Source organism: Phacochoerus africanus, chromosome X (assembly GCF_016906955.1).
Source record: "Phacochoerus africanus isolate WHEZ1 chromosome X, ROS_Pafr_v1, whole genome shotgun sequence".
Taxonomy (NCBI): domain Eukaryota; kingdom Metazoa; phylum Chordata; class Mammalia; order Artiodactyla; family Suidae; genus Phacochoerus; species Phacochoerus africanus.
The window spans coordinates 66,839,276-66,851,693 of NC_062560.1; the positions used below are offsets into that span (position 1 = coordinate 66,839,276).

Consider the following 12,418-nt stretch of genomic DNA (forward strand, 5'->3'; position numbering starts at 1 on the left):
GATTAAAGAGAGGTAGGGAAAAAGAAAAAAATGGGGAGAAAAAAAAAGCAGTGTGAGTGACCAAGGCAGTAAACCTATAGGAAAAGAATGTGCCTAGGGGGAAGTAGGTATACAGTTGAAGATAACTTCCCATTATAAAAAAATTGCATCTGTACTATTTATTTTGTTTTTTAGCAAATGTCTGAAAAATCTCATGGTAATTAGATTTCCTGTCAGTTATTTAAGAGAAGTATAGACCCTCCTTTTGCCACAGAGCACTCCCTAGTGCATAGAAGGTGAGTATTAGAAGTCTGGGACCCCAGCACATCTTCATTCAAGGGCACTTCACTGGCTTGAATAAGTGAGTATAGTATGGAATTATTTTATTGTTGTGGTAGGAGCTTTAATTTTGAATAGTATAGTAGGAATAAAGTTATGGCACCAATCATGTATGCCTTTCTCTTCCTCTTACTGATTATTAATGTTGTTATTACAATTATCTTTTAACAAGTTGGAACAAAGTGAGCTACTCACAACTGAAACACTCCTCCCATTTGGGAGTTTCATCTCCTCCTCCTCATTAGAATTGTAAGGTGGGGGCTGGGGGTAGTAGTTCTGCAGCAGATAAGCACACAGCATTTCTCTGTGGATTAATTGGTCAGGAAAAGACACTGTTTTATTTTTTTTTTATTTTTTTATTGTGAAGTGGCACTTAAGCCGCTAATTCTTGACTGTGAAAACTGCTTTTCCTGGGCAATGCTCTTTAAGGAAAAACTTCTTCAGTCCAGTGATTGGTGACTGAGGGAATGATGGAGCACAGGGGATTGGGCGGGATCTCAGCTCCTAATAATGCCTCCTTATCCAATGAAAAGCATTTCCTATTGAGACCCCCAGAGGCCGCCCCCCCTCCAGCCAGGACTTTGGGCCTTTTCTTATGTCCTGTTTGTTGTTAATTGCATGCCAGCTACAGCATTCAAGAGGGCCGTTCCTTAACAAAGGGAAAGAGATAAATGTAAATAAGCTCACATTTTCAGAATGAGCAGTTTGCTGTAAGAAGCTTTGCAGCCCAGGCAGCCCAGAGTCTGCTACTTTGGGCTGGGCTAAACTTTCCCTGTAAAAACAAAAATATGGATTAAAATATGCACTTCTAAACTGCAAGTTGCCCGTTTACATGTTTCTTAGCCAATTGTCTACAGGCATGAGCACACTTTTTCATCTAGCGCACTCTTTCTTGGGGTAAGTCTCTTTGAGAAAGATTTGATTCGGGCGTTTGGGGGTGGGGGAATGCCGTAACAAACTGTGGAAACACTGATGCTTTGAGTGTTTGGGGGAAGAGGTTAGATTTCAACTCAAATACTGAACAGGGATCTTTGTGTTGAATGCCTTTCTATTGTTTTGGCACTAATAGTGTTTCAGTGGAGGAGATACAAGCTTTTCAGGCTGTTTCATGTGAACACAGTTGTCCTAAAAAGCTGATTTATAAATCACAAAGTATGGTGATTCAGAAATTCTTTTGGTTAGTTTTATATTCCTTTAGTGTACAATTGATTGTGAGCTCTGCTATGATGAAGTTTCTTCTTGTAAAACTATACATAGCATGCCTTTGATTCCTAATTGATTTATGGAGAATGTGACATTTGCTATATTGAATAATTCATGAACTGGACCATAAAGAAACACATTTCAATGAAAAACTAATTCTGGCATAAGTAGAATTTGCTATTATACATGAAATTAATGTCTGTTTTCTGTACAAATGCAATAATGTGACATATTTAAAAGTTTCTTACTATATATCCTGAATATTTTTAAGATTTTTTGTTACAAGATCTTGTTAAACTGATAAATATTGTATTTCAGTTACTTTGTTTCAGGAAATCTAGGAATATAATTCATTATTATTCCACCATGGAAAAGACCAGACAAATTCTAAGATTAGAATATTTGAGAGCTTGGTAGGTTATTCACTTTGCTACCTTACCAAGTTATACCAGGTTTCTTTTTCCTTGGCTAACATGAAGACAAAAATAACATAAACTCCAAATAGTTCAATATCTTGAAACATGTTTTTTTTTGGAAAAAAATTTCAAGTAACATCCCATTAACATATATTATAAATCTTCTTACCTTATGATGGATGAATGTTGTGCTGTTCAGCTGATATGCTAGATAGGAGCTACATTCTAAAGTGGCTCCTACTAATCAGAGATGCAAATAAAGCCCAATTGGAACAATCTGACCAGCCTTTCAGAAGGTGTACTCACAAAAGTTAAAGAGAGGACAGGGAATATGCCTTACAGCAACTCTCAGGTCAAATTTAGCCAAAGTTTTATATATTAAATTCCATTTGAGAGAAAATGTAATGAGAATTGTTGCCTTTGCTGTGGTGTGGTCAGGGCCTAATTGTATAGTTGCCTTTTTTTCTCTGTGTATGGTCATTGTGTATTGTTTGTCTTGGTCTTCATAAGGGGGAGGAAGAAACTCAATTTTATATTTGTGAATATTAGTATTGAAAATTGGGAGCTTAATAGGAGATCATCTGTCATTGGGAATTGATCCTCACTTTTAGTAGCTAGGTAATCAATAATCAGAGCGAGTCATAGGATAAGTAGTCTACTGATTCTATATAGTTATATTTTGAAGTCATCTTGTTTTGTTTTGAGATGACTGGGGAACAGATACAAAAAGTCAAGGATTAAGACCTAGGTAATTAGACCTGATATGGGCATAAGGACAGAGGATGAAGAAAGCCAGGGTATTAGTAAGGGTATTGGGCATCTTGATCCATGATTCTTAGCTTCTGACAATAATTAATAATATTTAATTCTGGAGTTCCCATTGCGATGCAGCGGAAACAAATTGGACTAGGAACCATGAGGTTGTAGGTTTAATCCCTGGCCTCACTTAGTGGGTTAAGGATCTGATGTTGCCAGTGAGCTGTGGTGTAGGTTGCAGATGCAGCTCTGATCTGATGTTGCTGTGGCTGTGGCGTAGGCTGGCAGCTGTAGCTCTAGTTGGACCCCTAGCCTGGGAACCGCCATATGCTGCAGGTGTGGCCATAAAAAGCCAAAAAAAATATTAAACAATATTTACTTCTGATATTAAATAAATCTAAACTGTATGGTGATGGATATTGACTAGATTTATTGTGATAATCATTTCACAATATACTAAAGTATTTATCAAATCCTTATGTTGTACACCTGACAACATGTGTTATTTATCAATTATACCTCAATTTAAAAAAATCAAATAAATCTAGTGATAATTTCACTGAGTCTAATAAAAATTAATTCACCTTATAGCAGACTTTGAGGGATTAAAGAAAAAAATTTTTGCTGGGACAAAGGGGAGCAAGTGAAAACAGTTGATAGGAGGGAAAGCCAGTTATGCCACACTGTCATAGCACCATTCTAAGGCTGCTGTTAATCAAAGCAAAGGTAGAGAGAGAAGAGAAACTGAGGTCCAGAAAGGGACTGCAACTTGGTCTCACACAGTTAGCTAGTGATGGGGCTGGATGTGGCTATATTGAATTAATACCAAATACGAAAAATTCTGGGTATTTGAAATTCATAGTTTGCTTGGATTCTAAACAAAAAAACTTTTCTTTATAATCTGTATCAGTTGTGAAAGCCATAAAAGAAAAGAATGTTAATACATTTGTCTTTCCGTAATATAAACCAGTAAAATAATATTAATTTCATTCCAGGAATATTGCTCTCTGGAGAAGTGTGAAAATCAATTCTCCTTAATATTAAGGTGATTTCAAATATATTTTACATCATCTAATGACTTCGTGTTTTAAGTTTCAATTCTCTTATATTGGAGAAAAAATTATTTCAAGAGAGTTGAAGCATTATTTAGCAATCTGCTTTCTTTGAAAGGCCACATTCAGAAGAGGGTAAGATGTAATGATAGTATATTTTGCTACCAGCAGATGATTCTACTTTACAGGCAACAAGTAAGTACGGTTCAAATTCAGGTGTTACTTGTAGGAATTCCATTGCAGGGTATTTCTGGTTCTGTACAAGTATTTTGGGTAGAAGTGTGATTTGAAGATGTTATAGACATGGTTGGCCTAGGACATCCTAGTAGAGGCAGCAGAGATTGTCAGTGTGCTAATACCCAGTAATTGAAGAATTGCTCCTATTGCTATAGTTCAGAAAATAAAGAAATCCAGCTTGGGTTGGGGTGCAGGTTAGAGACAAGGCAGTGAGGTCTCCACCTGTTGTTCCCATCTTCTTTTCTCTTACACGCTTAAGGCCCTTGCCCAATACTAATAGTTGTTGCCAGGCAAGAAGAAAGGAAAAAAAAAAAGGAAAAAACTCAAAGAACAAATACAACTTCAGGCCAAAAAGAAATTTCCTTTATTCAGTTATTTTTAATACAATGTACTACTACCTTATAAAGTGGAGGAAGTATTTTTATGCCTTTTGTCACTAGTTATCTTTAAATAATTATAGGTTAAATAAACTCATCATCTTTCTATGCATCAGTATAGCTAATAAAATATGGCACAAGAGTAATAAGTTTTGAAAATAAAATGTTATCTGCAACTCTGTAATAATGAAATCCAAAGCATTTAGATACCATTTTAAAGTATGTTGGTGCTTATAAATCTAACTCTAATTTATATCGTACGCTACATTTCTCTACCTTATGATTTGGTATACATTTTATTGAAAAGCTCTCTCCATGGCATACCATTGTGACTTACTCTATTTCACAGAATCCATTGGAGGAAATTTCTAACTACAGTTCTTCCAGAAAGTTCATTGATCACCCAAGTCTTGGATAAAATTGGTGCTGGAATTTGGTTTGAACTAATGTGGTAAGTATCTCTGTCCTGGTAATAACTTTCTCTAAAATTATTAATTTTATTCTCCAACTATTTTTTCTAACCAGTTTTTCCAATTTATTACAGATTGTATGATCCAAAAATCCAGAATGGATGGGAGAGTTGTAATTGTTTATTGTAATCCAGGAAGATTTGGTTTAGATGAATATTGATTCTTTGGTTTCAACCTTCTCTGCCACAAGGATATGCCTTTAGCTATGGGAGACATGGCTTTTGTTCATGTTATCAGGATCAGTATCCAAGTATATCAGATGAATTAGTATGTAAATTGATAACCCATTTACCTGTTCAAGTATGTGAAATAAAGCCAAATTCCTAGTTGGCATTTATAAGCCTCACAAAATTCAGAAATGGGCTCTTTTAGGAATACCTAAAATTTTGTTCCCAAAAGGTCTTGGGCTTCTGCTGAGAGGAAATGTTAAGTCTTAAGACCCTAGACAATTTCATAATATTAGGTTGAGTAATTTCTCTACAGTTTACTCTGTAACTTACTGCTAGGGAAAATTCTACTTTAGTAGGGTTGATGCAATCTTTGACCCTATAAATTGATCACTAAACCACATTATTTTTCAAAGATTAGACTGTGTCATGAGGTGAAGGGTTAGTGAGAGACTGTAATATTTTTTGGTGAAAAAAAATTCAGTTAATCACTGGGGATAGGAACTGCTCAGATTAGGGCCTGCGTCAATTTCCTCTCTTCTTAAATAAAGTAAGAGAGAAAAATAACAACATAAACAAACACACAAGCAAAAAACAAACAGCCAGATTAATGTTATTGCGAAGCAGAGTTCCCGGCATGGTTCAGTGGCCAGAGAACTCAACTAGCATCCATGAGGATGCTGGTTCAATCCCTAGCATCGCTCAGTGGGTTAAGGATCCAGAGTTGCTGTGAGCTGTGGTGTAGGTCACAGACATGTCTTGGATCCCACATTGCTATGGCTGTGGCATAGGCCAGCAGCTGTAGCTCTGTTTTCAACCCCTGGCCTGGGAACCTCCATCTGCTGTGGATGCGGCCCTAAAAAGACAAAAAGACCAAAAAAAAATGTTATTGTGAACCAAATTCAACACAGAGAGTCTTTTTCAAAAGGATATTTCTTGTATAAAAATTAAATGAGAATAAAAAAATAAAATAAATGAGGTTTATTGATCTAAATGTTTGAAATAGGGAGAGGCTTGTTTGAAATGACTCAGGAGTGAAACATTTACCTGTAGTTTTCTACATATGTAATTTTATAAGCCCAGTTTGTATTTTGAAAACTAGATGAAACATCAATCAATGCATAGGAACATCAATTGGAACCACGTGTATGATTGTGACCTGTGCCCATGACTTGGCCTAGATTATTTCCTTAAGAAGTCTTCTCTGTTTGCAGCTACTCACCTGAGGAGCAGCAGTCAACATATTCCCTATTACTCCAGCAGGATGGTTTCATTCTGTATTTTCATAACTTTTTTGTAGTTTTTAGTTTGCCTTACTGCAAGATATTTATAGACAAGTATACAATAGGTTTCAGCTTCCTCTGAAACCTATTGCGTCAATGTTCCTAAGCTTCCACCAGAGTAGAAAGAGGAAATGCTCTGGGGATCAGAAGCACTCTGATCTGACTCAAGCTTATTAAAAAAGGAGCAAAGCAAGAAAATGTGAGGATACTTTGCCTTCAAGACCTTGTCTTCCAGAGCTCTGGATTGTCTTCTGTAGGGAACAAAGGCAAGCCAGCCTTTCTGGGTTACTGGGCCTCGGCCAGAAATTAGAGCTTGTTTTCAGTGTTATAATCTGAAAGTTTAGCACTTAGTGAAATGATTTAGCAGTTAGTGAAATGATCTGTATAGGCAAAAAAGGCTAACTCTTCTTCATCCAGAAGCCCCAAAGACTTTAAACATTGTACATTTGATTATCATTAAAAATCTTTTATAAAGGAAAAACATTGTGAACACTACTATACACTGTGGGAACCTGCTCCGTGTGTGTAGGTCAAAGTTAAAAATTCATTGTGGGTCAGATTTCTTTTTGGTCAACATCCAGGTGACCTGCTTCCTGCCCATTGTCAATGAAAATACATCCACTCAGCACTCTGAACCCCCTAGGTGAGTAATTGTTGAAATAATTGTCTGTAAAGATCTTTACAAGATAGCAGTCTAATGCTGCTTGCAGTGAAAGATGTAATTAACTGTGTCAGCCTATTTTTTTTTCTTATTCATCTCATCTGAAACTCAAGTGTTGGCCCTTTGCCTCCATTTAGTGCAAAATATGTTAGCCATTTAGGAAAATCTACTGGTTAAAAAACACTATTTATTTCAGTCAAAAGAAAGGAAGCCAGTCAGAAAAGAGATCTTGTTTCTCTTTGTTATCGATTCTCCTTCAGAATTAGTTTAAGAGCCAAATGCCTCTATTTTTTTTTAACCATTGCACAAATGGACATACTTCTTTTGGGACATACACCTAAGCTGTCCTGTTATAATAAAATTGTGTAGTTAAGGTTGAAACTCAAGGGGGGATTTCTGAAGTAAAGAGTATACATTGAGTTAGGAGAAGGATGTGTTTGCTAATATGAAGTTCAGCATACCAAGAAAGTCAGAGACATAGGTGTTCAGTTGTGTCACAGGAGGGAGAAGGCAAAAACTCCTGTAATGTTTCTTTGTGGTTCGGTAGGACTAAATGCTAGGCAAGCTCATAAAGCTACCCACAAGCCCTGTTGAATCTTCCTAGCCTTAACTGTGAGGCTCAGAATTAATGTTTATACAGGGAACAGAAACAGTACAGCCAAGTTACAGAGTGAACCAGTATCTGAATCAGAAATAGAACTCTTTGCTTCTAGTGCTGTATTAAATCCCAGCACCACTCCCTTGCTGCTAGACAGCAAATTTGCTGTGTGTTTGAGTAGGGGAAAGCTATGAATAGGGCCTTAGTGACAGTTTTACCATGCTCTCTCTTCAGGATTGAGACTGTAATGCTTTCTTGTCTGTGGTCCATTTTCTCTCTCAAGATTTGGTTACTCAAAGCAGCAAAGCAGAAGTGCCAGGCATTTGCAGACTGCCTGCTGTGGGCATAGTGTATACATGTTCTGGGAGATGTAAACTGAATAGAAAACTGGGGAGCAATGCTCACCTATTGGAAACATGCCATGTTGGGAAGTACAAAATAATACATAGCTAGTGAACTAGAAGTATACCGTGCAAAGTGTCACCAGTGGACAGACTGGAGATTCTCTGAGCAAATGTGAAAAGGCTTCTATTATGAAACATTTTCCAAATAAAATAAACTTATTGGCAGTACTTATTATAGAAGGCAGATATAAGCAGATTATAGTAAATGAAACTTGACTTTAATATTAGGGTTTGTGCAGTCCAATAATTTCTTTTGAGTGTGTGACTATGTTAGAGGGATATTTCTTGACTGCCTAGATTTATTTCAACAATATAAAAAGAGACCTCCAGATTAATGGATATCCAGTGGGGGTATAAAATAGTACATAATTTGGTGTAAGCAGTTGGTGTGAGAGTTTGGTGTGAGAAGTTTTCCATTCCCTTTCTTTCTGCCACCCCTTGGTGAAACAATCTGCAGAAACTTGGCTTTACAACTCCAAAAGCAGGGTGAACCCCATTGACTGAGATTTTCCAGGCTCTTCCTGTTTTTTTTTTTTTTCTTTTTCTAATCAGATTCAGTGACCTTGAGCATCGTCATTGTGTATTGTTCTTCTTTCTGAGAAAATTGGAAGAAGTGAGATGAAGCAAGGTAGAAAGGATGGCAACATTGACCTCTCTCCAGCAAGGTCCTCCTTTTTCATCTTTTCATCTCCTTTTTTTCTTCAAGTCTTCAGTTTTTCTTTCTCTGCTACTTCCTTTGTCATATCATCTTCTGATTTCCCCATCTATTTTTCTTCCTGTGTGGCTTTTTTTTTTTCCCTCCTGGACCTTACTTTGTCAAGGTTCCTACTATGCCTTGGTTTTTATATCAAAGTTGCATCTGGAAAAACTTGAGCTGGGCTTGTGAGATGAAATGGCCAAGAAGGAATATGATTTGAGGCTCAAGGGAGGCACTCTGTAAAGATTTGTTAAATGAGAATTCAGGAACAGCCTGTTTCCAATTTTAAATTTAAAATTTTAGCTATTAAAAATGACAGCCTCTTGCTTTGTACTTTGTATTTTACAAGGTTAGCTCTCATTCTAGACACTGAAGCTGGTGAATTGTTTTTCTCAAATCAGTTTTTTTCCATAGGCCAAACAGTGGTTGAAGTGACTTCAGGCCTCTATATCTCTGGTAGGCTCCCCCCGCCACTCCCTTCTTTGTTACATATGGAGGCCCTTTGACCTGTTTCCTGGGAGTTGGAAGGAAAGAGTAACATAAGGATGAATCACTTCAGAGAAATGGCTTTCACACTTTAAAATATAATCATTTGAAAATCCATTACCAGATATGTCAGGAACAAAGACCACTTTTATTCCATATCCTCCTCATTGAAAATAATTAATCCAGCTGTAATTTCTTCAGAGTATATTATAGAGCATTAAGAAGACAGTTCTCTCCTGTGCCAGCTATTGATTTAGGAAAATGTTAGTAAGATTTTTATGTGAACCTTTGAACAGTTTTGGTTCAGATACCTAACAAAGATGATTAAATCAGTGACCACCGCAAGTACAAATGGTAGCAGGTAGAGGATATGTAACTGGCCAGATCAGTCAAAAGTGTACAGGGGGATGGTTGTTCACATAAAATCTACCTTTCACCTGTATCCAGCCAGAAAAACCTTTATTAACCAGGGCTTCCATAGAGCAGAAGTCATGAAAGTAACTGATGGAATGGGCAGTGGGAGAGGGAGTAGGAAAATAGCCAAGGCTTAGGGGCTTGAATGAAAGAAGCTTGGAAAGGGACCACAATCTGAAGGAGGGAAACACTGAGATTATTTGAATTGTCTCTCTATAAAGGCAATATAATGCAGTGAAAAAAGTTTTAGCCAAAAACTTTAATGAACTGAGTGATCCTTGCTCTCTGAACTTGTATTTTAGAAGAAAAAGGTGAATCAACATTTTATTAAGGAGTTTAGTCGGAAATTTTTAAAGAGGATGTCCTGGAGGTCCCATTTCTACCTGTAGTTGCATGCAATATAACTAATACTCAGACAATGAAGTTTAGTAATACTGGAGAATAGAGAATACAACTTAGAGTAACTTAATAATCCTTTAGTTAGGAATAAAAAAACACCCAGATTCTGGTTCTGACTATACCATTTACTTGTTCTTTTAATTCTCACATTATTCTAATTCTAATTCTAAGCCTCACTTTCTGCTTCTATAACATGGTGATAAATAGCTGCCTTGCCTACCTTATGGTAGTCTTGCGGGAATCAAACAAAAAACACTTTTGAAAATTAAAAAGCCACACAAATTTCTAAGTATTAGTGTTAACTACCAGAGTTGCCCCCCTCCACAGGCCTTGGGATCCCAAGGAACAAATACCTTAGTCCTGTGTATTGCAATGTTCCAGGATTGTGCTTACTGTCTTAAGTGTGATCTCTCCTCTTGCAACATACTCTTATAGTACCTTTTAACATATGGTAGGTACTCAAAAGGTACTGGTTAAACAAAATTGAATGTGCATATTATTTCCAGTCTAGGTGAAAAGAATATCTTTTATGCCACACAAATCATGGATGGAAGGTAGATTTGATGACTCATTCCATCTTGTCTCCCATAGGAGGAAAACATTTCCTACCAGTCCTTAGTCTCAGAGTGCTGAACCCTGCAGCCAGCAGGCATCTTGAAAAAAAATCCATGGGTGACAGAAGATTCATTGACTTCCAATTCCAAGATTTAAATTCAAGCCTCAGACCCAGGTTGGGCAATGCTACTGCCAATAATACTTGCATTATTGATGATTCCTTCAAGTATAATCTGAATGGTGCTGTCTACAGTGTTGTATTCATCCTGGGTCTGATAACCAACAGTGCTTCTCTGTTTGTCTTCTGCTTCCGCATGAAAATGAGAAGTGAGACGGCTATTTTCATCACCAATCTGGCCCTCTCTGATTTGCTCTTTGTCTGCACTCTACCTTTCAAAATATTTTACAATTTCAACCGCCACTGGCCTTTTGGTGATACCCTCTGCAAGATCTCTGGGACTGCATTCCTAACCAACATCTATGGGAGCATGCTCTTCCTTACCTGCATTAGCGTGGATCGTTTCCTGGCCATTGTCTATCCCTTCCGATCTCGTACCATTAGGACCAGGAGGAATTCTGCCATTGTGTGTGCTGGAGTCTGGATCATAGTCCTCAGTGGTGGTATTTCGGCCTCTTTATTCTCCACCACTAATGTCAACAATGCAACCACCACCTGCTTTGAGGGCTTCTCCAAACGTGTCTGGAAGACTTATCTGTCCAAGATAACCATATTTATTGAAGTTGTTGGTTTTATTATTCCTTTGATATTGAATGTCTCTTGCTCTTCTGTGGTGCTAAAAACCCTCCGTAAGCCTGCTACACTGTCTCAAATTGGGACCAATAAGAAAAAAGTGCTGAAGATGATCACAGTGCATATGGCAGTCTTTGTGGTATGCTTCGTACCCTATAACTCCGTCCTTTTCCTGTATGCCCTGGTGCGTTCCCAAGCTATTACCAATTGCTTGTTGGAAAGATTTGCAAAGATCATGTACCCAATCACCTTGTGCCTTGCAACTTTAAACTGTTGCTTTGACCCTTTCATCTATTATTTTACCCTTGAATCCTTTCAGAAGTCCTTCTACATCAATACCCATATCAGGATGGAGTCTCTGTTTAAGACTGAAACACCTCTGACCACAAAACCTTCCCTTCCAGCTATTCAAGAGGAAGTTAGTAATCAAACAACACATAATGGTGGTGAATTAATGCTAGAATCTACCTTCTAGGTACGAGAACAATCTTTAGGTCCAGATATGGTTTCTTCTATGGTTTTTTCTATGCTATAAATAAAAGATTTGAAGCTAATGATACTGAGAATAGATTAATGTACTGAATACAGTCAGATACATTGATTTGAATGTTTATTGTACATATGCTGTTTTGTTCAATAATTATAGGTCAAGTCTAATTACAACAACCAAAAGCTATTATCAAACTCTTCTGTGTTGGGTTGGGAATTCCCTGTAGCAGATTATGTAAGTGGATAGTAGCCTTGACTTCAGTGATATGGAGATTGCTTAACAACTTTAAAAAAGGGACATTTTCATTACAATAATATTTGGTAATTAGGTTGGGTCTATAAATATAGAACAAATTCAGGGATTATTTAAAAAACAAACTTTTGTGTTACTACTGATACATGCTTGTCTTTTTTTTGAATCGTCATTGAGTTTATTTTAACTTAATATTATTAATAAAAATGTTTAAAATTTAAACAAGCTGGCAAAATTTATAACATATATTTTGAAATCAGAAACACAAGTTATGTTTGCATGACTATGACTGAGGAGAAACTGAAAATTAACTGGATTTACATATTTGCAGTTATCAGCAGTGTCAGTTTTAAAACACTTTTTCCCATTTTTATATTACTTTAAATTTCTCATATGAAAATCAAGATCCAGAAAGCTGCTAAATATGTGCCC

The 12,418-nt window shown here is 36.8% G+C and overlaps 1 protein-coding gene across 1 annotated transcript; it reads left to right on the top strand.

The window, feature by feature from the left end:
* Window positions 1–952: 952 nt before the first annotated feature.
* LPAR4 (lysophosphatidic acid receptor 4) lies at window positions 953–12,208 on the top strand. Its single transcript, XM_047765177.1, has 4 exons — window positions 953–1,215; window positions 3,689–3,738; window positions 4,709–4,810; window positions 10,530–12,208. The coding sequence occupies exon 4, from the start codon at window positions 10,607–10,609 to the stop codon at window positions 11,717–11,719; it is 1,113 nt and encodes a 370-aa protein (XP_047621133.1). The 5' UTR covers window positions 953–1,215; window positions 3,689–3,738; window positions 4,709–4,810; window positions 10,530–10,606; the 3' UTR covers window positions 11,720–12,208.
* The last annotated feature ends 210 nt before the right edge of the window (window positions 12,209–12,418 follow it).

What these genes read in the sequence shown, in the direction of transcription:
- LPAR4 (XM_047765177.1), top strand. Translation starts at nt 10,607, where the DNA reads ATGGGTGACAGAAGATTCATTGACTTCCAATTCCAAGATTTAAATTCA.